General features: G+C 38.8%; 1 protein-coding gene across 2 annotated transcripts in view; it reads right to left on the bottom strand.

Annotated features, from left to right (window-relative positions):
* The window catches only part of neurl4 (neuralized E3 ubiquitin protein ligase 4), a 32,972-nt gene that overhangs the window by 3,716 nt on the left and 3,492 nt on the right, over nucleotides 1-25,764 (bottom strand). Inside the window, exons 2-29 of one of the 2 annotated variants that reach the window (XM_077200980.1) lie at nucleotides 18,412-18,928; nucleotides 17,541-17,606; nucleotides 17,010-17,434; nucleotides 15,946-16,057; nucleotides 15,690-15,778; nucleotides 15,539-15,611; nucleotides 15,178-15,451; nucleotides 14,886-15,067; nucleotides 14,658-14,743; nucleotides 13,773-13,935; nucleotides 13,458-13,668; nucleotides 13,266-13,342; nucleotides 12,792-12,842; nucleotides 9,711-9,789; nucleotides 9,455-9,624; nucleotides 7,090-7,218; nucleotides 6,783-6,928; nucleotides 4,969-5,187; nucleotides 4,513-4,611; nucleotides 4,272-4,424; nucleotides 4,009-4,173; nucleotides 3,596-3,754; nucleotides 3,204-3,383; nucleotides 2,272-2,365; nucleotides 2,077-2,184; nucleotides 1,799-1,943; nucleotides 1,586-1,698; nucleotides 1,312-1,471 (exon numbers count right to left, since the gene is read on the bottom strand). In XM_077200980.1, the coding sequence (XP_077057095.1) occupies nucleotides 1,312-1,471; nucleotides 1,586-1,698; nucleotides 1,799-1,943; nucleotides 2,077-2,184; nucleotides 2,272-2,365; nucleotides 3,204-3,383; nucleotides 3,596-3,754; nucleotides 4,009-4,173; nucleotides 4,272-4,424; nucleotides 4,513-4,611; nucleotides 4,969-5,187; nucleotides 6,783-6,928; nucleotides 7,090-7,218; nucleotides 9,455-9,624; nucleotides 9,711-9,789; nucleotides 12,792-12,842; nucleotides 13,266-13,342; nucleotides 13,458-13,668; nucleotides 13,773-13,935; nucleotides 14,658-14,743; nucleotides 14,886-15,067; nucleotides 15,178-15,451; nucleotides 15,539-15,611; nucleotides 15,690-15,778; nucleotides 15,946-16,057; nucleotides 17,010-17,434; nucleotides 17,541-17,606; nucleotides 18,412-18,928 (4,445 nt within the window). The remainder of the gene's footprint in view (nucleotides 1-1,311; nucleotides 1,472-1,585; nucleotides 1,699-1,798; nucleotides 1,944-2,076; nucleotides 2,185-2,271; nucleotides 2,366-3,203; nucleotides 3,384-3,595; nucleotides 3,755-4,008; nucleotides 4,174-4,271; nucleotides 4,425-4,512; nucleotides 4,612-4,968; nucleotides 5,188-6,782; nucleotides 6,929-7,089; nucleotides 7,219-9,454; nucleotides 9,625-9,710; nucleotides 9,790-12,791; nucleotides 12,843-13,265; nucleotides 13,343-13,457; nucleotides 13,669-13,772; nucleotides 13,936-14,657; nucleotides 14,744-14,885; nucleotides 15,068-15,177; nucleotides 15,452-15,538; nucleotides 15,612-15,689; nucleotides 15,779-15,945; nucleotides 16,058-17,009; nucleotides 17,435-17,540; nucleotides 17,607-18,411; nucleotides 18,929-25,764) is intronic. The other variant, XM_077200981.1, reaches the window with a different exon arrangement.

Below are 25,764 nucleotides of genomic sequence, written 5' to 3'. Positions count from 1 at the left end.
ATACCATTTTATAATAAGTGGATTGACTTTAAAATCATTCAGCCTTGCAATTAAAAGATGTGGTTGCAACATATTAAAAGCTGAACTAAAATCTACAAATAAAAGACGTGCATACGAGCCTGGATCATCTAAATGCCTATTTATAAAATGTGTTATAGCTATAACAGCATCGTCTGTACTTCTATTGCTCCTATAAGCAAACTGAAGTTGGTCTGATAGACCACTCACGTCTGTTTTAACAAAATTAATCATAATTTTCTCCAAACACTTCATTATTATTGAAGTAAGTGCTACAGGACGATAATCATTATTCTCCTTACAGCTAGCCTTTTTTGGGACAGGGATAATAGTGGAGCTCTTCCACATAGAGGGAACTGTATTCGTGTCCATAGATTTCTGATAAATAGGGCACCAGGCTTCGGCCAACTCTCTACTACAAGATTTTAGTAACCGCCCAGAGATGCCGTCCGGCCCAGAAGCCTTATTAGGACAGACCTGTGAAAACAGTCTCTCCACCATGTTCTGGTCAATAATTATTTTAGGATTATCCAATATAGACAAGGCATCCAGTGCATTTGCCTGCTCCTGTGAGAAGTCTCTTACATCAAATCTACAATAAAAGTCATTCAACTCATTTGCCTTTGCCCCCTCATCTATCACATTGATAGATCTTTTGGCTGGAGCCATGTTTGTCATATGTTTCATAGAATCCCATAATTTTTTGGTATTCATAGTCGAACAATGGGCCTCAAATTTCTCCCTCTCCTTTCTCCTAGCATTCCTTAGTTCATAATTCAGTTCCTTCTGTACATCTTTCATAGCTGCAAGGTCTCCTCTCCTAAAAGCCATTTTTTTCTGTACTATGCACTCCTTAATTTCCTTAGAGATATAGGATTTATTATTCGGATATATAGTTATTATTTTTTGGTCTAACACATTATCTTTGCAGAAAAGTATATAATCTGTCATAGTCTCTACGGCCTCCTCTAGATCCAAACTTTGAAAGACGTTCCAGTCAGTGCAAGAGAAGCATCCTTTTAACGTTTCAATTCCATCATCATTCCACACAGAGAGAGAGAGAGAGAGAGAGAGAGAGAGAGAGATTATGCAAATCTATTACAATCGTAGGTAAGTTCGTGCAGGAAGTAAGACTGGAATTACTGATGACCTGTTTCAGGCAGTTCAGAATCGGTTCTTTCTACCATTTATCATCCGAAAATGCATAATATGCGCACTTTAAAATAAAATTTCTAGACAATCATGTTATGTTCTCTCTAGTCTTTTTCTTTAAAAGCACTGCTGTTGACTTACTGCACTTTAGGGGCAAAGGCCTCCAGGCCAGAATAGCGTATTGTTGGAGAAAGCTGCACACAGGGAATCTCTCGCTCTGGTGCGCTGTTCTCCTCGGGCTCCCCGTAGCTGCCGTGGCCCTCTGTCTTCACCGGGGAGGAAGAGAAAATGGAGGACGATTCTGCTCAAGGGAAAACAGAGAAGCTCAGCTGTGCAAAAATATTCTGATCTCCTACTAATTCACACTTTCATGCATTTCATTATCAGATCAACAAAAAACTTGGCGGTTACTAACCTGACAAGAGTTGGTTGTGGTCCAGGATGCGTCTAAGGGAGCCGACACTGGTGCCATGGTACGCAATATGCCACTTCTTGAAGGCATTAGAGACGTCACAGTGGGTCTTGATCCTGTTAAATACAGACAAGAGCTATTACGTAAGCAATTGATACTAAATAATTTGCACATTAGCGGAGCTTTATTCCTGAATTAAATAAAAAAATAACTGACTGGAGTGCAAAGCGGCACCAGCCGAATGGTAGAGCGTAGTCTCTGGGAGGCTCCCCTCGCTTGTAATAGGCCTCATCGCCCCTTAATTTGTGACAGGACTCACAGTAGCACAGGTTGTACTTAGCATCCTCATTAAAGTAACCATCTGAAAAAGAGCACGAGGTGGGATATGGAGACAGTAAGACTTTTAGTAAATATACCGTCGGAAACAATAAAAAAAAAGCAGGTCCACATTCATTCTGCGCCCATAAATTTTTATTGGTGTAATGCAGCCGTACCGGGCAGCGTGAGCAGGTCTTTGAATCTAGAGCATAGCGCCTGATACTCGCACGTTTTATTGGGGTTGACCTCAGGAGGAGGCGTCCAACAGACACTCTCCTTTATACCTGCCACAAACAGACAGCACACATGTATGGGTGAAGCAGGATGAAAACTAAAGTCACTGCAAGACATGAGTTCAAAATGTCACGCACCATCCACCATATCAGCCTTCTCCATGTCGGCCTGACAACGCATGTCTCCTCGTTCCCCGCCGTCCACCGGCACGTGATTTGTCACTATAGTCACCTGAGAATACAACAACAACAGGAGACAGTCACTTCCTGTGAATCTAAACAAAGCTTTCATAAGGAGGCTATTATGAAAAATGAAAAAATAAATTTTATATATACATTTACAACAACATATTACCATAACAAACTGTTATTAATAAATATAATAACAAAATGTTTAATGAAACTAGTATTTTCTGACAAGAAAAACATAAATAGAAATATTATATTTATTTATAAATTTACTGTGAAAAGGTTGCTAGGGAGATCAAAATATTGAATATTATTAGTGCAGTCAAATCACATCTAACATAAATGTTTTTTAAATACGTGTGTGTGTGTGTGTGTATGCATGTAAATGTGTATATATTATATCTTTTTTATGTTAGCAGCAATTACTCGCGATTAATGGATTAGACAGCACTAAATATTATATAAACAATCAAAAATTAACAACATAATGTTCAATAAAAATATACATACTTTCTGACACTTACTTACAATTACTTTTTTGCAATTACAATTACTTTTAACTTGTTTGTGATGGACCTTTAATAATGTTGGCAGGGAAAGCAAAACGTGAAATATCATATAAATAGTTAATAATAATAACTCAATGTTTCTTAAAAAGTATATATAATTTACAAAAAGACGTAAAAAAAAAGATGTACTGGATGTACAACAATTACAGGTTTTTTTTTTTGTGAAGGGGACCTGTGAAAATGTTGTCAATCAAACCATCAATAAATAAATAAAAATATTGAATGAAAAAAAAGAAAGAAAACCTTTTCTTAAAAACATGACTAAAAATAATATTTCAACAGTAACAGGATATTACAGTTGTAGGTTCTGACCTGTTCACACTGGCCGTAAAGGTCAATGAGTGGGTAACAGGGGCTCGGGATGTCCTGGACTGCTACGCCCTGATCCATGCCATTAACAAACAGATGGAGGCAACCACTGCTGTCCACCAACAGCCCCAAAACTGTCCCTTCAGGACATGTTTCCAGGTTAGGACCATAGTTCTCACAAATCTGAGGAAAGAAAAGAGAATGAGTTTGGGAATGATATAAATAGAGTAAAGAAATGAGAAGGACATTAAGCACACAAAAATCAGAAAATAAAATGAAAAACATAAATATGAGAGGAATTAAGTAAAACAAGAAAAGAAAGCAGAGAAACAAAATAAGGATGTTAGGATCAGGAATATGAGGATAAAAGAACCATACAAGGGATGTGACATCACCTTCAGCGAGTTGTGGAAAACAGAGTCTCGTTGCAGCAGCCAGACTGAGCGTTTAAGGCAGCAAGCTGTGGAAGGAAAGTTGAGACGGTCTGGAGAATGACCAATCACACCCAGTGACAGGGAGGACGTCCATGATGGATTCAAGCCGTCTATCTGAAACTGAGGAAGCGATGGAGAAATATGACTTTCCCGATTGCAGCAACTTCCATTTTTATTACAGATATTTTGCACTAATTTCCTGGGAAGTGGAGATTTTGTTCTCTTGAACACATGGTATGGAAACAATGCTTTGTTATCGGGTTATATGAGATTTTCCAATTTTGCGCACAAGTTAAATTTGCAACTTTGGATGGAAACATAGCTACTGACACTGTCTCCCACTTCCTAACACACTCACACATAAAAACACACACCTGGAAGAGCTGCTGGCGGGGCAAAGCTTGCGCTGTGACCAATAGTCCCTGGTTGTAGCTGGACACTCGGGCAGCAGTCAGGTTCTGATTGGACAGCTGGATATTTTTTCCATGGTTCTCTAAAAACGTCATGACCGTGGGCTCCAGTGGAGGCTCATTCTCACACTGAGTTGGAGAAGGGAAAAAAAACAAAAAACAAATTAAGGGTGAGATAAAAATACAACCGATAAAGCTTTAAAATATGATGCTTTGAGACGGCACACCTCTCTGACAGGAGTGCTCTCCTCCTCTCCCTCACTGCAGCTGTCGGAAGAGAGCGAGGGAGCTTTAACACTTTCCGAATCCTCAACTAGCGTGGAGCTGACAATGGACACGGCCGTCACCTTTCCATACAGGTCCAAAACAGCATATACGTTCTGAAACACGCGGTATAAACATGGGTGAGCAGAACGTACAACTGAAAAATCATGTTCTCCACTATCAGATATAGAAAGATACTGGTACCTTCGCCACTGCAGTGGCTGCTGGTCCCATATCTTCTCCATCAATGAGAATGTGCATGGTATCGTCACTGCATCTCTTCACCCCGACACGATTTCCCACCTACATTACGATAAACAAAGAAGGGATGTGTAAGAGGAAGCAGATACACAAATTCACTGACTCATCCACCCCTTGTGTGTTGGTTTATTAAATATTTTGTGCAAATGACTATAGTTTCAGCTACGAATAAGAGTGTAGTACTTTTATATCTGATGAACGTTTTAATTCTGCACATTATAACTTTAATGATAACTATATTAGTGTCAAAACGTTCTGTTTATTTTCTAAGCACACGCTGCAGTTATGTGGTCTGCTGCCTTAAATTTTCTGTTATTATCTGTATAGCTGGGAAGTGGACTCCCCTATTCTCATAGACTTAGAATAATTATTGGCGTGAACGGGCCTTCTCTCTCTTACCGTGAGCCGATCTAGAGAGCAGCCGTAGTTCTGTCTCTGCAGCACTCCGTTGCGTCTGACCTCGGAGCCGGCGAGGACCCAGGTGACCTTTGACCTGAGCTGGGTAAGCGTAGGCGAGAGGCCGCTGAGAGGGCAGGATGGTAGTTCAGGGGGCTGCAGGGTGGTCAAACCCACATGAAGGGAACCGGACCATCTGTCATCTACCTTGTTGATTTTCACCTAGAACAACATCAGGACCATATATGAATAAGATCATTTTTGGTAACAATTTTTATAATCAGGTTCCATTTGTTAACATTAGATAGCTACCACATTAGTTAATACAAACTAACAATGAAAAATACATTAACATTTCATTTTACCGTGTCCTTGTTACAAGTAACATATAGTTAATAACTATAAATTATGCATAATTACATGCAACTAACCCTAAATCAAACACTAATCCTAACTATATAGTTAGAACAGTTTATTTATTAACAAGTTAATTAATATAATTCAGTACTTAAATGTATTTATTATGTATTACACTGTTACACCTTATTAAAATATGTAACTAAAAGTTTAACTAAAAGTTTAACTTCTAAAGCGTTTCTTAAAGGTACAATATACAGGATTTTTCACCACCAGGGGTCGCTAATCTCTTACAATAACAAAGGCGTATATTGATGACGTATATTCCACATTAAGCTGAATTATGGATCTTGTCGTCAAGCTGATGGATCTTTTATAGATGAGTGACTACATTGATGTTTTTAACATGACTGTGGTATGAAGCAGGAGCCGATTGCTAGACGTATACCAGCGCCACACACAACGCGAGTCCCGCGGATATAAAGGAATAAGGACATTTCATTCTACCGAACTGCACGCAAGTGCTGAATTAATACTCACACAAGTCAGTTTATAAGACGTATTAAACTTGAGGTAACGCAGCGCTGTTTCACTTTCTCTAACAGTTACACTATCACACTAAACAGCATTTGAGTGTGTTGAATGTTGCTAGTTAGGTTGTGTGTTGGCTGTATGAGACTAACTAAGCTAGATCAACATTAGAATAACATACAGATCATATTCTAACATTTCATCATGTTGAACTAAATTACATTGATTAGTTTTATGTACATTTGCTCACCTGTCTAATAAAGTACATGCAACACTTAGTTGTGTTGTAGTTAGTGGCGGACGTTTTAGTCCTTTTTTTGTCTCAAAGTCTGCTTGCCACGGCCCATAATGTTTGAACAAAACAACAACAGCGTGAGCGTCCTGCTAGGCATAACGGGCATAACCCAGTTTTCCACGTCTGTCGCGGTCGTGGGCATGTTTACTATGGCAGTGTGAGGTCAAACCTGGCGGAAACCGAGGGTAACGCGGATATGACGTCATTGACTGGCGACTCCTCACCCCTGCTCACACGTCTCGTTTCCTTGGTTAAAATCGCAATTTTCCCACGATTTACAAATAGTTGTAAATATTTGGGATATTGTAAGTAATCAACTAAACAAAATATATAACATTGGCCTAGTTGTTTTTGGATATTTTACTGCAAAATTCTTACATATTGTACCTTTAATCTTAGCCAATGTTAATTTCAAACATTTATTAAAACATTATTAAAAGTTGTATCTGTTAATATTATTTAATTGACCTGAGCTGACATGAACTAACATTTGTATTTTTATCAACTAATGTTAACATAGCTTCATAAATATCGCTCATTGTTAGTTAATGGATCAACTAATGTTAACTAATGGGTTACCCCTTTTTTTTCCTTCAGTTTTTCAGCTGTAAATTAAGCATGTTCCACATCTCACCTCAAACAACTCATCCGTTTTGAGCTCCTTTGCACTAAAGACGATTCCATGAGCATATCCCCCGACCCTCAGTGCTTGGCAACCGTCTCCTAATAACACCACATTCTTACCATGTTTGGTGTGCAGGCGATGAGCAACCCCTGCCACTAGAGGGTGACAAAGACTGTTTACAACTCGTACTGGTTTCTGAAACTTGGCATGAATGTTAAGACCAGGTTTAAATGATCTATAACGCTTTTTAATGGTTTCTTCAATCTTAATAAATTACTACAGCCTCACATGCAAATAAACTGTGAAGATACAATACCTGGGGAGTGTATGGGGAAGCTCTTCTCTGTGATATTACTGGTGCACAGACTGTTATCCAGTGGGCCGGAAGAACTTGTAATGGACACTTGCACACACTGACCATAAAGATCGATCACAGCAAAGACTTCTAAAAAAAGACAGAGGGAAAGAAAGACAAGAAGGGGGACAGAAAATGTAACTACGTTCTGAAATAATATGAAATCACTATGTTTCCATCCAAAGTTGCGAATTTAACTTATGCGCAAAATTTAAATAATCGCACTTATGTGTTCAAGAGAACAAAATCATCACTTCCTGGGAGAAGTTGCTGCAATCGGGGAAGCCACTGTGGCTCCTTTATTACTTGCGTCTCAGAGCTTGCAGTTAAAATGCAGTAAACTCTGTCATGTTATCTTGACGCCTAGTGTTTGGGAACGCAATCGTATGAGACAGTTCTGAGAGGTCATTATACCAAACCATTTTGATGACAGATTTTGGCTCAGGCAATTCAGAATGACCAAACCAACATTTTAGATGTTTTGCAATGAAATTGGTCAGCTGGTTATTCCAGTTATCCAATCACCTCCTCTGTTGAAGTAAAGCCACACAAGTTTTTTTGTTGTGCAACGAAGGATTTATTCTGCAAATGTGTTTCTATCATAGTTTATGCGCATGTCTTCTTTTTTTTTTTAAATACTGTTTTTATTGCATTTTCTTGAACACTTACACAACAATGTACATCACATGTCTGAAACATCACATATAATGTACAAAAAAAACAAAAAACGGGGCATATTACATGAAAAGTGCAATAGCACAAAACAACATTGGATAATAAAGTATGTACTTTGGAAGTCAGAGTTAACAATATACTGCAATCAGTAATAGCCACAGATAAGAGAAATAAAGTAAAATAGGGTTAGTGCAAATTAAAATATATTTTCAAATAAATATAATGCCTAATCAGGCATTTTGTTCCTTTGTTGTTTATATTATTCATATCCCCATGCTCAATAAATAATAAAAAGGGACTCCAAATCCCCTTAAATTGGGCTTCTTTACCCTTAAGAATATATGTTATCTTTTCCACTGCAATGCAAGATATTTCTCTTAACCATCGAGTTATAGTAGGCCTCTCTATATTTTTCCAATAAATGACGATGAGCCGTTTGGCAAGTAGAATACACATCTATCAATACTTGAGTGTTCTTTTTAATTTTCCAGTTGTCTGGATGAATACCAATAATGAAAAGCCCAGGATCCAGTGGCAATCTCACTGAGACAATATGCCATATCATATTATTAATTTCTTTACATAACTCTTTTATTTTATCACATTCCCATGTACAATAAATTAGTGTGCCTTATGCACTGTTACATATAAAACAGGTATCTGGTAAGTTGCTATAAATTTTGTTTAGTTTTACCAGAGTTATATAGGTACGCATAAGCCAATTGTACTGTAATAGTTTTAGTCTGCTGTTAACTGTCTGTGTTTGGGCTTTTGCACATGTTTGCTCCCATTTTTCCTTATCTATCTTCAATCCAAGGTCTTGCTCCCACATGCCTAGTCTGGATGTAGATGACTCCTGAGAACCCAACAATAACATGTTGTATAAACAAGATATGTGTCCTCCACTAAGGCTTGGTTTACATACACATTTCTCAAGATTAGTTAGCTCCGGCTCAGCATGTCCTTGTCCCCGGGCAGTTTGTATAAAATTCCTAATTTGCAAATATTTATGTGTTTATGTGTAATTAAATGTTTTTTAGGGATTTTGAACTTGTCAGTAATATCAGTAAATTACATTAGAATGCCATCTTTGTATAGATCCTTAACTTTCCACACACCATTCTGAGCCCAGAGTCGAAAGCCTAAACACTTTCGACCAGGTATAAAATTATCATTCCCCCATATTGGGCTAAATACAGACTCTTTTTCCTTTAGATGAATTCGTACTTTCCCCCAGACATTAATCATGTTCAGTACTATTGGATTAAATGATATTCCACACAAAGTTTTCTGTAATATTTGTATATTGGCTGAATAAAGATACAAGTTAAAAGGAATCACAAATACATTTTCTATTTCTAGCCATTTAGGAGGAGCACTTGCCGAAAAATGAATGCGGATGTCTTATTATCGGATCAAATAAAAAAATATTCGCTTCAGTTGAGCGCATTCATTTTTATGTGCATTTCTAGAATTTACGTGCATCTTGGCGTTTTCATCCAGCGCTTTTTAATGCGCTGGGTTAAATTTTTTGGGTTATCTAAATTTTAGATAACCCAAAATTTAAGGTTGTATGGGGGAAAAAAATCAGTGGATGGAAACATAGCTACATTTACATAAAGTTAGGTGAACTAGTTCCCTTGAAAATTACCTGATGGCAGCCCGGTACATGCTACACCCTGGTCGAGCCCATTGATGAAGTAATGCAAGTCTCCAGAAGCTGTACGCATCATTCCGATCCTGGAGCCTGTGGTCAGAGAATCCAAGTCACAGCCGTAGTTATTCCTCATAGTATTCCCATCCTGCATGATCGCTGTGCCACTACAGAAGAGAAAGAGGTATCTGTCTGACAAAGAGTGGATTTTAATGCTCTGTATAATGTGGAAATCCTTTAAACTACCGCTCACCTCAACATCCATGTGTCATAGTCAATGTCAGTCATCGTATTAGGGAACTCCAGTTCCTCAGGTCTGATTGCTGTAACTCCTATGCACAATACAAAAATCAACAACAGGTACTTATTCAGATCCGGGCTACATTTTTACATTTTTTGGTTCCATTAATGTTTCAGAATTGGAAACCAATATTTTTCTACCGATACAGACAGAACATCAAACGAAACGACTCTGAAAGGGTTTCCCGCACAACTAGTTGTAGTCGGATTCCTGGACATATGAACCAGTAACTTTCAGTGAATCTAAGATTTATAGAATTTGTTGGTAAATAAGATGCATTTCGTTAGGGAGTCAGTAGTATTTCTTTAATAAATCTGTAGTATTTCTTTAATAATAATAATTTGTTAGATTTATATAGCGCTTTTCTCAGCACTCAAAGCACTTTACATGGAAGAGGGAATCACCAAAGGTCACCAAACCACCACCAATGTGCACAATCCAACTGGATAATGCAACAAAAGTCATATCGCCACCACACACCAGCTTATTGGTGGAGAGGAGACAGAGTCATGAAGCCAATCAGTATATATAGGGATGATTAGGAGGCCATGATGATGGACAGAGGCCAATGGGCAAATTTGGATTTTTTAATAATTACAGATGGTCAGGATCTTGGTTTAATGTCTCATCTGAAGGACAGAGCTTTTTGACAGTATAGTGTCCCCATCACTATACTGGGGCGTTAGGACCCACACAGACTACAGGGTGAGCGCCCCCTGCTGGCCTCACTAACACCTCTTCCAGCAGAAACCTAGTTCTCTCAGGAGGTCTCCCATCCAGGTACTGACCAGGCTCAACCCTGCTTAGCATCAGTGGATGACCAGTCTTGGGCTACAGGGTGATATGGCTGCTGGCTTAAGTGAATCAGTGGTGTTTCTTAAGTTAATGTGTGATTTTCCTTTAGTAAATCAATTGTATTTCTTAAGTGAATCAGTGGGTGGTTTTTCTTAGGCGAATCAGAGGTAATTCTTTAGTAATTCAATAGTATTTCTTTAGTAACTCTTTAGAATTTTCTTAATGAATTAGTAGTATTTCCTTAGTGGAAGGGCTTAAGCACCCACAGAAAAAAACGGGACATTCTCCATTCATTTTATCCAATCAAAATAATTATTTATAATCAGGGAACCTGTCTGATTGGTGGATCTCAATCGGGTCCCAGACAGACTTTGGCTCAGGCATTTCAGAGGGTCATAAATACACGCAATTCTACTGTTATATTAAGCATTACAACATAACCTGACACAAAAGCTTATGTTTTCTGCGAGAGAGCGACTTGCAACAACAATCATGGAAAGAATGTGTGATTTAGTTTGGTTTGTAATCACAGGCGGTAGGTGAATCAACTCAAAACATTCATTTCTTTGTAGCATAATAGTTTCAAATTGCGTGCGCCGCACAACCTACACATCACAGCCTAAACGCTAACGATAAATTATTTGTTATTAAAGTCCCTGTAAAGGCAATTCTAAAAAAAAATTCTAAGCACATTATAAATATTAGAAATGTATTGCTAAAACATATTATAAAGACTGTGAACCGTGAAGTTCTGAATTGTGGAGTTAGACCGTTAAACAGATTTTCACCATTGCTATTTTCCAGATTTTTTGGGCGGGTCTAAAACAGATGACGCACTGGAGCCCCTGAGCTCCTGGACACGCCCCTACTTGATGACGCACTAGAGATACTGAGGCTGACCGCTCCACTAACAATATAAATAGAGCACATTCGCATAAGTTTGGTGCTCAATTGCGAGTTACAGTCAGTACTTTTATTAGTTACTACAGCCTACAGTTTGCTAGTTAGCTATGTCTTCGTCACGGAAATGCGTACTACCTGGATGCGATCATGTACAAAACAAATCGGTATCCTTATTTAAATTTCCGAAAAACAATCACATCAAGAAGGTGGATTAATTTTGTGAAGAGCCACCTTGATAGAGAGCTGAGGATCACAACTAACACTACTCTGTAGTGATCATTTTACACGGGATAGTTTTATAAACTTTCGTCGGAGGCAACTGGGATTCACTGATAATCCGCCGTTACTGGTGAATGGACCATCTCCCGCCTCTGCCTTCATCCTCCCGTCACGCCGACAACTCGTGCCATCATCGGCAGTGCGTGCCCACCAATGAGTCTAAGTTGCCTTGTGTGGTGTGCTTATGTTGTACAGTAATTATAGTAGGTAGTCCACAGTAACTCGACGGCAGCTTTTCCACGAGTGGGCGTGGTTACAGTGCAGCCAGCGGACACGCCCCCAGCGTTTGAGAGCAGAGACTACTGCTCATTTTTTCAAGATTTTGATAGCTTATTTTATGTACTTGCCGGCTTTTTTTATCATTCAAATTTGTCTGGGTGGCTAATAACACATTTTTCTGTGGTGTGACAAACTCAGAACACATACTTAATTTTGACTTTACAGGGACTTTAAAGCGTCTACGTTCATAAACCACTGTTAATTTTAAAAGAAAAAGCAAGCATACTGCATGCGGGAATTGGCGTGCAGAGCGCTCCTTATTTATAATCACTAAAAAACTGTCACTTTTATCTCACAATGTTCTGTTATAATAAATTAATGTGACTGCACATTGAATCTCTTATTAACATACTGTCTGACACCTGGTCACTTCATGAGTTTTCTCTGATTAGCTAGCTATCCGTTTATAAAAAGACCAGGTGTAAATGGCCTCCTAAATGCTTTCGGGACGGATTTAAATCCTATTGATCAAACCACTTCAGAAGGTGGATTGAGACGCATTCCAGACAAAACTGGACAAGTGTAAATGCATCTGGTTTTGAAACCACATATGTAAATGTTACTCCTCCCAAAATGTTGTGAGCGTGTTATAGGCTATATGACATGTTACTATAGCCAGACATGATAGCGCTATTGCAACACGCATCGCCGTGGATGAGTAGGCTATATCTTCAGCAAGCCGACGCAAACTGCCGCAATTGAAACTAAAAGCAACAAGTCACAGATGCTCAACACACAATCATCTTCATTAAAAGTAGTGAGACTAAATGATCTTACCAGTGCTGATGCTGCTCCTTCTCCTATTGTGGTCTTTGATCTTGAAATTAGCTGATGATAAATGAAATGCAGCTCATATCTGTTGCTTTCGTTGATGTAAATTTGCATTTAGCGCGGAAATTGAAGATCAGATCTATATTCGTTTTGCAGAGACACTGTCTCCAAGTGTAAATGGAACCATTTTAACAAATCAGATAGCTATCCGATCATTAAAAATGCATGAAGTGACCAGGTGTAAACAGGCCCACAGTCTCAGACACGCACTGGATTGTTTGCCAAATCTGTTTCGCCAATATGCTATTTTTTTTACAGAGAAAACTGATCCTAGACCAGCAGTTATAGGCAGCTTTTCCCTCTAAAAGCAATCAGAAGCAGCAGCAGGCAGTGGTTTGAGTGACAAAATTATACGCAAGACTCAAGTCTTTAGTAAATTATTGTTTCTTTAGTGAATTAGGGTGTTTTATAAAAGCTCACCTGCTTCAATTGAGCCTGACCAGCGATCCACCATTTTCTGAATCACAATTTCAAAGAGCTCTCCATCCCGAAGGCACCTGCTCAGTGAGACACACAAACATAAAATATTCATTTAATCGATGTCTGATCCATTAGGATGAACCAGCATGATCTAAGAGCACTTAAAAGAGATCATGCTAAAACAAATGTAACCTGTTTGAAATGACGATGGCATCATTAAACTCGCTACGGCAGTTCTGCCTAAGTGCCGTTCGGCCTCCGTTAGTGATGACTGCGTTTGTGCCGTGCAGCTGATGAAAGCGCAGGTCGTTGGCAGCTGAACCCCCCGAAACTGAACATGGGCTACCAGGAGACATTGCAGTAGGGCCCTCAGAACTGTCATCAGGCAAGGGAGGGAGATCGGCTAAAAGAGAGAGAGAGAGAGAGAGAAAGAGATTTTTAACTAAAGGCCTGTACTTTAAGGTGTCTACCATTCTTTCATTTCTACTCCATCCTTGTTGCTCTCACCCATATCATCCATGATGGTGGCCTGAGCAGCCTGTCCATACAGGTCCACCACTGCATACACGCTGGACGGAACATTCCAGGCCGCGGGGCCTTGAGGCACTCCGTTCACAAAGAAATGCAAACTCCCATCCTCCTTTCGGACAACTCCCACTGTATCTCCAGCCTGTAAACATTCACAAGAGGCACGTCAATATAAAATCCTCTAGAGCAGTAACATGGCGCTTCAAATAATGATTCTATCTATTACATTGTTGCAAGTGACTGTTAAAAAAACTTATTTGTCATTGAATCATTCATTCAAGAGATTCGTTAAAAACAATTGAAGTCTCATTGAATTATTTATTCAAACGGATTTTTTCAATAATCATTTTAAATGGACTGTAGCAATTAACATTTTGTCAGAACCTCTAGTAAATTACATGTTATTTGGTTTAGTTGTCTGGGAGAATCGTTATCTGTTTGAAACACAAAAAAATATCGTGATTCTCAATTTTTCCAGAATCGTACAGCTCTACTGCCTCTCAATATTTCCACCAAACAAAATTACATATTACTACTCTTGCATAATTTTTTTGATTATGGTGAAGTGCTTGCACACTATGTTTACATGTTTACTTGTTGCTTATCCATGTTGTATGCACAAAATAGACACTGACATAGTCACAATTGTTTTTATTTGGTCTGGTCACTAAAATCTTGTGTAAAAAAATAAAAATAAAAACCTGTTTTAAGGTTTTCCCAAAATTCTCCTTTTGTGCTCCACAGAAAATATAACAGCATATAGATTCTGAACAACATAAGAACGAGTAATTGTTCATTTCATGTGAAGTTTCTTAAAAAGACTGAAAACAGAAGTAAAAAAATTGAGCAAGGCTTCCAACTCACTTTTAAACGGTCTAAGTTGTGCCCGTATTCATCAAGAATTGTAGTTCCATTGTGCATGACACCATTTCCTGTCATCATCCAGGTTCCTGTGGAGAATACATTGCATTAGATTAGTTATCTGCCAACACTGAATTTTGCATTTGATGCAACAGGTAAGGTGGCCTTGACTCATGAGCTCTTTATTCAGTCAGCTGTGCTACCTATGAAGTAGCTATGGCAGTGTCTTACCTGAGCGCAGGTTGGTCATGGTTGATGGTAGCTGAAGATATGTGGGGTTATGAGTCGTCACACCAATTTCTATAGAGCCTGCCCATTTGTCCACCATTTTATCGATGCGCACCTGGAAAACCTCGTTGGAGTGCAACGGACGGTTGCTAAGCACAACGCCGTGGTTGAAGTCATCCGTCGCACTGCACCAGAGATCAACATTTCATTGAACTGCCCCCACAATGCAGTGCCCCTATTAATTCAGTAAGTAGAGATCAGTTAATTCGAATATTTTTGGATTAAATGAACTCACTGAGGCCGTAAAGCAGTGCGGCCATCACTGATGATTGCGGCCTTCTGCCCACAGTTTGCATGAAAAAGCAAGCGGTCGGGGATATCAGGCTCAGGAGTCAATGAGAGAGCAGGCCGAGGTCGGCCCACGTCAGGTGACAGCGCCCTCATGATGGCATTGTTGCGGCGTAAACGATCACTATGGTTATGGTTGTGGACAATGGTGACCTTAACTGCCATGCCATACAGATCCACCACTCCATACACTACGCCAGGGGTCTGATTGGCTGCAACGCCTATAACATCATTTTGCAAAAGTATTTTAGAACATTCTGAACTAAGTGTGAATCTCTTATTGCTAAGATCTGAAGTGCCACTCTCACCTTGATCAATGCCATTAATATAGAAGTGCAGAGCTCCACTGGCTTTCCTCATCAGCCCTATGTGATCTCCCTCCTATAAAAGACAACAACATCTTGAGTATTAGATTGCATGAGATGAACATAAAACTCACAGATCCATCAGGCAACCTACCTGGAGTTCATCCAGGCTGAATTCACAGTATTCTCGACGAGTCCCCTTCCCATTGGTTAAAATTCCACAACCACTCATCATGATTGTGCCTTAAAGACAACAAGAATGTGATGAAAAATGGGATTTCGTTATTTCAAAGAGCTGTCGGACACATTAGCTACCTCCAGTCCACACCACGCATCGCTAATATAAATGTACCTGTTATGTACATTGAGATAGTTGTGTGAGAACTGCTTATTGATAATAAAGAGTGTACCTGAGCGTAAATTGGTCATTGTTGCAGGGTAGTCGAGATTATTTGGGTTGTGGGTTGTCACTCCAATCTCAATGGAACCAGACCATTTATCCACCAGTTTGTCGATGCGAATCTGAAATAAACAAGTGAAGGAATATAATTGTTTGAAGGATCATTGATTTGTAAATAAATATTTAACATACATATTTATACAACTTGTCTCCATATTCTTGAAAATTGCAGAAAATAGTCATTAAAGACTATTCTAACTTGTGTACTAAAATAATATTTTTTGTAATAAATAAATAAATTAAAATATAAAATCAATAAAGCAACTTTAATGAGAAAGTATTTCCCATCCCTTGACATCAATCTTAAAAGCTATATCAATAGTCAATTTTAAAGTGAAAAAAAAATATATATATATTTTTAAATACTTGGGGACAGATTTACTAAACGGGGCATATTAGCACAAGAGCGCAATTCCAAAAAAGTGCCTGTAAGAGTGGAAAGTTCTGTGCAATATCTACTGACGACACGCAAATTAAAAAACACATCCAAAACATTTTCATAATGCCCAACACAAAGAAATGCTTTTTTTGGTTGGTAAATAATGGTGCAAATACCAGTAAATTGACTAGCTCAAACCTTAGTAAATCACCTTGCGTGATTCATTTAAATACTCTCCTCCCATAAATTTTGCATCTGAAAGGGACATAAGGTCAGCCGCAAAAATAACCCTGTCCACACCTTTTCAGCACTAATTCTCTTTACTAAATCCTGACAATAGTTTTTTAAGGCCAAAAGATGGTTTGCGCTTGCACAAGCTGTTAGGAAATCTGACCCTATAGATATAATACTAAATTCTATACTTGCTAAATACTAAATGTTATTAAAACCTGCACAATTAAATGTGGAAACCTTTACTTTGTTTAAGGCTAGACACACTTTCGCAGTACTTTTAACACTTTTGCATATAATTATATACATACAGTTTTTTTCCACAGAAAATACTCCTAAAAATACCGCAACTAACACCTATATAATAAAGGCTGTCATCACATTTAGAATGTAAAGGCTCATACCTCAAACATTTCATTGTGTCTGAGTGGCCGATTGGTCATGACGACTCCGTTATTGAACTCATCCAGCGGCCTCCTTCTTTCTGCTGTCTTATTATTGTTGCTTAGTTTGATCAGCGTGCCACACTTCTCATGGAACAGCAGTGCGTCATTGGTCATCATGCCACCAGCGGCCACCCCCAGTCCCGCTGCTCCACCAGAGCTTCCCGCTGGGCTGCTATTGCTGCTACTGCCTCCAACTGTCCCTCCGCCACCAATGCCACTATCACTTCCTGTTCCTCTGCCACCACCGCTACTTCCTGTGCCACCCCTCGAGGAGTCAGAGCAACCACCTCCCACCCCCAAGTCCTCTCCACCCTCATCCTCCGAACGATACAGAGAGACAATGGCATTGTTGAACACATCAAATAACTGATGCTCAGTCAAAACTGTGAGGACAACAGGGGAAAAAAAGAGCAAAATATAGAGTGAACCACACTGACAACGCAGATTAACAATGATTACTAACTTAGGCTGGTTTTAGAAGTGACGTACCACTATCAGGCTCAAAGTTGTTTGGAAATTTGTCCGGACGACTATGCGTCCTGGACACCTCAGGCACTGATGAGAAAAGAAAACGAGAAAGTGAGCATTGTTCATTACAAATGGGCCGATGACATATTAGAGTGTCCGTGATGAAGAAATGGAAAAATCTTAAAAAGTAAAATTTCATGTGCCATATTCTTAGAAATTTACTCTTTTTTAATTTATGTTGGTTTTAAGAAAAGCTTTAATAGAATGACCCTAAAAATGTCATCTGGTATATTAGGTATAACACATTTTCTTTACAACTTGAATACATGCTAGTGTACACATCTGAATATTTTTTTTCAAAAAGGTTTTTAAATATACACAACGGGTACAAAGTTTAGAATAATTACAATTATTAGTGTATTATTTATGGAAGCATGTTTTCAACATTGATAAGAATTGTTTCTTGAGAACTAAATCAGCATATTAGAATGATTTTTGAAGGATCATGTGACACTGAAGACTGGAGTAACGGCTGAGTATATTGGAGTAGCTTTTGACCAGTATGTATATTTAAAATATCATGAATTTATGAATAAATACCATATCAAGTATTTGGGGTGTCACAATGCATATTTCTGCATGTTTCAAAGCACCACGTGACTTAGATCTTTTGTGGACAAGTTTTCAAAATATGAATAAGCAGTTTTGTTTTAATTCATTATTAATAATTGTTAATAACTGTTGTTAATAATTATTTCTATTGAATTATAACAGGCACTTCCACCAATAGTTCTCGTAACAATGTAAAGGTTTTTCCAGTGCAAAAGCCCCTATTGACCCAACTACTTTTGAAGACCTCTCCATCACTCGATAATATGTGGTCTAGCTTTACCTTCCTCCGCTGATCCATTCTTCACGGCTGTTGTAGCAGCAGCTGCAGACAGCATGATAGATCCAGCCCTATCATCATGGCTATGGCAAGCATCTGCCATTATGGACACCGTTTGCATCGATACCATCTCATCCTCCGCCTCTTCATTCTCTTCCGCCTCCATTTCAGGTGGTGGTTCACAGCTTACCACAGTCACTTGGGTACACTTCCCATAGAGGTCCACCACGGCCCACAAACGAGAAGGAAGTCCACTGGCTGCTGTGCCGCAGTCCTGCCCGTTTACCCACAGGTGTAGCTCTCCTTTCCCATTCCGCTGGATCCCCACACGGTCCCCTTCCCCCAGCTGGTCCAGGTCCCGACCGTACTCCTCCAGGACTGAGCGGCCGTCCTTCAGCACAGAACACCCGGACACGATCCACGAGCCCCCCTTCAGCCCTGTGGCACTGCTGGGAAATTCCAGACCGGCTGGGTCCAGCGCAGTAACGCCGATCTCTATAGAACCACTCCAAGAGTTAACCTGGACCCAAGCGGAAAGAAATGCGAGTTAGTTAAATGGTAGTCAAACTAATCAAGCCACTTAATTGATTTCTCACTTTATAAATGATCTCTGAACCAAGGTGCAGTGGTTAGTGCATGTGAACATGTTATATTGAGCCCCTGGCTCTCTTTTGAGTGGTACAAGTTCAAGCCAAGCTTGCACCATAGTATGATACTGTGTCTTTTGATCTTATGTTCCCATGTCTTTCCTTCTTTGGTAATTGACAAAATCAGTGACAACAGTAATAGTGTTGATAAATAATAAATAGTATTTATTTATACATAATAACTATGTAATAATAATGCCTTTTTCAGTTTGTTCATCAACAAGGTATGCTAGTTTTGTTGTGACCAGAGCAGATTATTTTTTTATAAAACACTGGCTTTGAAATTAGCGTTTGAGCTGTTATTAATGTTGTAGCACAAAATGTGAAAGTTGCTGCCTGTATGCGGATGCTCATTGCCATATTATTCTGCTTGTTAGCTTCACATCCACCTTGCAGCCAGCAGTTAGCTTAAATTAGACTGTAATATCATCTTACAAGTTTCATAATAATGAAACATTGATTTGATGTTCTCTCTGCTCTCAAATTCTTCTCCGTCTGTATTGATTCACATATATTAGAACACCTAATTCAGCATATTAGAATGATTTTCAAAAACTTTTGAATGGAAGTGTATTTATATACAGTATATTTCCCCTTAAATAGAACGATATTGTGCCAAGACAATTTTTTATATAGATGATGTAAAAAACAAAGAAGAATCTTCTTTAAAGTAAACCACTATTGAAGTCTATGTGACTCATATTTCTGGTCAAGAAATTATATTAATGCCTCTTAGAAAATTGTGTTATAGGAGCTATAAAAGCTGTCTAAATCATCCTTTTAGTGGTGAGAGTAGGAATACTGTTTTAGACAGAAAAACTTTGTTATGAGTCCACCAACGTGTATCCTGTGTGTGGAGTTAGCATCAATGGAAAAGTACTTTGTGGATGGTTAAGTTACTTCCCTCTCTGGTATCCTATCACAAATATTATACGAAAGTTACTGGGGTTATGAGCATTACATGGTTAACATAGGAAAGTCATCTGGCTGCTGGCTAGATAATTCTGGATAAATTGAGAATCAATTTTTTCACAAACAATTTAACAAAACAACATGGTATTTACTAGACGTGTTCTGACAAATGTTAATTGCTGCAGTCTATTTAAAATGTTTAATGACTATGAATGATTTTTTTTTTAATCGGTTTGAATAAATGATTCAATGACTCACTCATAAATACTTTTGTTTCATTACTGGATGTATCAGCGTTTTTTTTATTTTTTTTACGAACCTCTTGAATTAATGATTCAATGACATTTATATTTTTAACATTCACTTGATTCACATTATGGCATAATGATGTAATCAGTAAAATTGTTATTTTAAGCGCCATGCTACTTTCAAAAGGTGATTTACTTCATTTTGATCGCTTCCGATTCCAGTTTTGACCTTTATCCCAGGTCTTCTGAGATTATATGAATATTTGTAACACAGAAATAACGATACTACGATGTTGAAAAGACTGTGAAGCTGTCTCTGGTTCAGCGGCAGAACCTTCGCAGATTTGAATGTTACGGTGTGATTTTGTCAAAGGTTTAATAGACACAGGCGAATCGTTGTCATTTAGGAGATTGCGTGGGTGTTTGAATCGAGATTCAAATCGCGTTCTTTTAATGGTTAATCATGCAGCTCTACTACTGCTTTTTCTTTCGAAACAATATTTAAATGTTTATTCATGGGCATTGGCTTCCCCACAGCCTTCCATTGTAAGTGCATTACTGTACAAGCCATTCTTGTTTGACCAGTTATTCTCGTAGGACCTATTATGTTTTTTCATTTTTTCTTATTTCTACTGTGTAAAGTTGCTGTTTAAGCATGAAAAAGGTCTGCAAAGTCACAAAGCACAAAGTAAACTCTAAAAGGAGTAATTCTCTATATCAGTAAGCAAAGCACTGTTTCTGAACTCACTGAAATGCTTTGATTCTAGTCATTAATTTTCTTCCCAGAACTTTCTTTATAATTTTTTTGTAACTCATCTGTTTAAATGATATTAAGCCTTAAGGTTCTGCATAAATAAGGGCGTGGCCACTTGAGTGACAGGAGGATTGCCGCTGCTGTCACTACTAGCTGTTTGTCTGCTTTCTGTTAGCCGTCACATCACCTCAGCTAATCCCGCCTCTTTGCCCATTTTCAGTTTATCACAACACCGTAAAAAGACGGACGGTGACGCGCTGCCAAGATGGCGTCGCCCGGCTGCAACCACTTTGGGCTTCAAAAATGCTCTTCAGAAACCTACGTGATGTCACGGACACTACGTCCATATTTTTCTTTACGTCTAGTCTATGGTTGAAATTCGCAGTTATGGCAAGATGTGTGACATTTCCAAAACCCACTCGAAGCAGTTGAGTTGGCCAATCACAACACATTGGTCCAGCTGACCAGTCAGAGCACAATGCGCTTTTCAGAACGAGGGGCTTAAAGGTGCCTTGTGTAATATCCGCAAAAAAAATTAATTCATACTCCACATTCCATACCAGACGGGGGCAGTCTACCTCCAGAAAGTGAATTGATCTACTCTAGAGTAACAAACGAGAAACAGCATAGTCTCTATGCTCCGCCACTACCTTCACAACGACCCTAGAGCCATAGCTGAAGCCGAGCCAACTAACTCCAGAGGAACGTTGGTTGATGTCAAGTGATTTTTAAATGACATCTTCAAGCTACTCCCCTCACCAGTGAATGTTCATATTCGTTTTGTTCATATTACATTTTTATTGTTAGTTTGAATTACATTAATTTGACAGACAGCATTCGCTGCTGTTGACCAAGCTAGCGCCATTCAGAGCTGCCAACTCTCACGAATTCACCGTCACCGATTCTGTCAATGTTATTACGCAATTCATACAAAAATACCGATTTGGCGCTTGTAAAAGTTAATGTTACACGACAGATCCCTAGCGCACGTGAACCGATCATCTCTAACGTTACTAGCTAATAGTAAAAACACACGAACACTGTTGACAGATACAGTATGCTACAACTTAACAAAATGTATTCCTCATACATAATACCGACCAATCATTTTTTTAATCACCCTGCAGAGGTCAATAACATAGCTGGAGAACAAATATATCAGATTTAGTTACCTCAGGAAAGCAATTAAGTAAACATAATATAGCTCACGTAGTTCTCATTACACCTTGCAATGTAGCCATCGCTAACTTTAGAATTTATATCGAACAGCCTTCGATACACTTCTATGTTATAACTTCCCGAAAAAACTAAACAAACTTATTAAACAAACTTCTAGCGAAATACTAACAGTATCTTACTTACCAGTCCAAAAGAAAAGGTTGCAAGTTCGGAATCGAACCTCATTTCTTTCATTTCCATTAGTTGTTTCCAACAATGGAAAGCAGTGCCAATGTTAACTCTGGTCCTGCTCCTTTTTCGATCTGATTTTATTTGAGATCCCGAGTGCGTTTTTTTCCCTGCAGCGGGTGGTTGTGGTAAGGGTCTCTTGTCAAGGGCTTCAGCCATTCTTCCGCTCTCTTCCCTGAATTGAACTGTAGTAGTGGGGTGTACTTTCCACACGATTGACATCAGGTTCAAGTACGCCCACAAGCCGTGCGACTTATTCGTGTATTGCAGTTTGGCTGGTGTTGCCCGCATACCGCCTCCCATGGCCGAAACTGGTATTATGACATCTGTCGGGCCGGGGCTAGTAATTTAGCATGCTAATTCAGGTTGATATCTCTTCAACACTATAACTTTTCTTTTTTTTAATGACATCATCGCCCTTATTTCTTCTCATTCTTTTTATCCGTGTAACTCATTTGTTGTATATTTTTAACAAAAAAATTCTGACACATGGCACCTTTAATCCACCTTATTTTTCAGATAAGAGTGTGTGAGACCATTTGTAAAGTGAATGTGTCTGAATTCCAGTGTCATTCGCTTCCAGTTATTTTTACCTGTAAAAACATCCCATTATGCTGCTTGATATTGCAGCCTGGTATTTCTTACAATATTATTTCAATATATTGTGCTAATTATAAACATGCTGGTTTGTAGCGCGAACAGTTTTAGTGCATGATGCGCGAACAGACACAGTTTTTGAAAAATAAAGTGGATAGAGACTCTCGAACTAAACAGAGCATTACTGACAGACTGAGAATGGAGGTGCTGCAACAATGAACATCCAAGCATGAAAGCCTATTCTAACAGACCAGTCCCACATGCCACAGATGCAGTTAATAAAGCAACATTCCATTAAACAAATCTCCATCTCACACTGTTCAGTGAAATGTTGTCACTGGATTTTGCTTCATCACTGCATTCCAAATGTCTTTATGTTTATGGTATGTAGGTTGTCAGTGGAGCAGGGCCGTGTGTATCTGGGTTAAGGCAGGCTGAGAAGAGTGACAGGCGGCATTGAATGTGATAAACGCCTTTCTCTAATCTGGTTACATAAGTGACCAGTAATCTGGTTCATTGTCATTTTCCCCTGTCTAGTAGTGAGGAAAAAGAAAGAGTGAAAACAAAGGAAACTGGAATAATAGGCTAATCATAGCACAATACGAATACTGTTTTGCTGTGCAATTCCTTTCTAATATCTAGCTCAGGGGTCGGCAACCTATTTGTCATAAGGTGCCATTTTTAAGTTTCCGAGTTCATCACTGTGCCACAACCCATATATACACCCCCCCCCCCCCCCCCCCCCCCCCCCCAAGTATAAATAAACATAAACTGTGTGTTGAGCTTCAGAATGTAAGCTGAACTTTCAGTTTCATTTGCGCCAGTATGCAAGTCGGCTGCTGAAGAGATTCGTGTTGCAGCAGCGCTTTCATATCTATAAACTGGGAGCCGTTATAACGCGCTCTCGCATGTTTTTTATTCGTGTGTGTTTTTTTTTAGCATTTTGGGAGGAGTAAAATTTACATTTGTGACTTCAACAAGCATATGCATTTTGTTCATTTTCTGTGGTACTTTATTTGAGTGAAATAAATACACCCGTCTCGAGCTTGCTTGCGTGTCAGCGATTAACCCTCCGCGTGCCAGTGTTGGCACGCGTGCCTTAGGTTGCCGACCCCTGATCTAGCTTATAGCCACATAAATTGAAAGTTCATTTTTTATATAAATTAGACTCAGACTATCATAAAATTGTTCAGACTGTATTTCAATGATCAAATCTGGTCAAAAAGGATCAGATTTCCGACTGTTTGCGTTAATTTAGGAGATAACCGACTATGAATATGAATACTCGCCAAGATAGATATTTTGAAATAATTATGTGTGTATCTGATTGTTTAAACGCAATATGGCGCTAAAAAGAACTAAATTCGGGATTGCAAGCTGCGTGAGAGGCTTTCTGTGCGCGCACGCACACTTAGGTGTGTCGGCGGTTTATTTGTCAGGGCGGCGCCGTGCGAAGGAGGATAGTTCAAATTGTATTGGTTGCTTTGTAAACAGTGGGGCGGTACTTCTGCCAGCGCCGGCGTCATCGAGCCTGACCTTTCAACGTGATTACATAGTTCCCGGCGCGTTGCATTGATTAGCTCAATCCGAACAATTGCAGTTAAAAAGTATATATATACTTTTTTTTTTTTATTAAATGACCTATCGTTTCACTAGATAAGACCCTCCTCCTCAGCTGCGATCGTGCACAGCCTGTTGAAGCTCTTCAAAGACCGTTGAAACTGCATTGATTTGGACTTCAAAATAGTGGTCGCCATTGAAGTCCATTATTCGAAGAAAAATCCAGAAATGTTTTCCTCAAAAAACTTAATTTCTCTTCCACTGAGGAAAGAAAGACATGGATATCTTGGATGGCATTGGGGTGAGTAAATTATTAGGAAATTTTCATTTTGAGGTGAACTAATCCTTTAACAGCCTTTCGTCACTCGTTGCAAACATATGAGTTCTCTATAGATGCGCTCTTGCCTGACAGCACGCGCAGCAAGGTCATCTGCCAATGCCGAAGTTTCCCATTCTCAAAACAGTTCTAACACAATAAGCACCTTTTATTCAGACACAGATTGCAGACCTCTTATTAGCCAGTTGTGCATGCATATCTGTGCTGTTATACAGAGAAACCTCACAGCTCGAGCTATATACTGCAGCTTTTTTAAACTTTTTTACATTTAAGTTGAAATATCTATGCATTTATCTTAACACGGTTAAAAGGCCACCCAGAGTAGTTTCAGTCATTCTTACTTCTTACATTTTTCCTAAATGTTGAATGAACTTATTGGTGTATCATGATTTCAAGCTTAGAGAATGTGTTTAGTATTAGGTTGTACTTATTTCCACAGAAAACTTTCTGAAATGCTTGCCATCTGTTCACCGTTACATGATCAATTAAATTATCTTATACTGACCTGATTGAATGTGTAAAAACAGGATTTAAATATTTAACACCATCTTCTCTAGTGGTCAAAAAAACCATAAGCTAATTTTAAGTGAAAAAAACAGCTTAATGAAACATTGATAACACTACAAACTACCAACATGAACTAAATGGTGTTCAACCATCTATTGAAATGTATTAAGAGGGATACAAGTAAGATATCCTAGATAAAAAAAAAAGTTAAACATGTTTACATGAATCAGCTGTCTACAGAGGTGGGCTGTCAGGGCCATCAGGGCCTTCTCTGCTGGCCCTGTCAGAATCTAAAATATAATATAATATAATATAATATATGTAAAATATATATTTTTCATTTTTACGATTATATTTCCATAAAGAATATGGTTATTTTTTGTGAGG

Source organism: Siphateles boraxobius, unplaced genomic scaffold (assembly GCF_051911475.1).
Source record: "Siphateles boraxobius isolate OS27281-9 unplaced genomic scaffold, OSU_SipBor_1 46, whole genome shotgun sequence".
Taxonomy (NCBI): Eukaryota; Metazoa; Chordata; class Actinopteri; order Cypriniformes; family Leuciscidae; genus Siphateles; species Siphateles boraxobius.
This window is presented reverse-complemented; position numbering and strand designations above follow the sequence as displayed.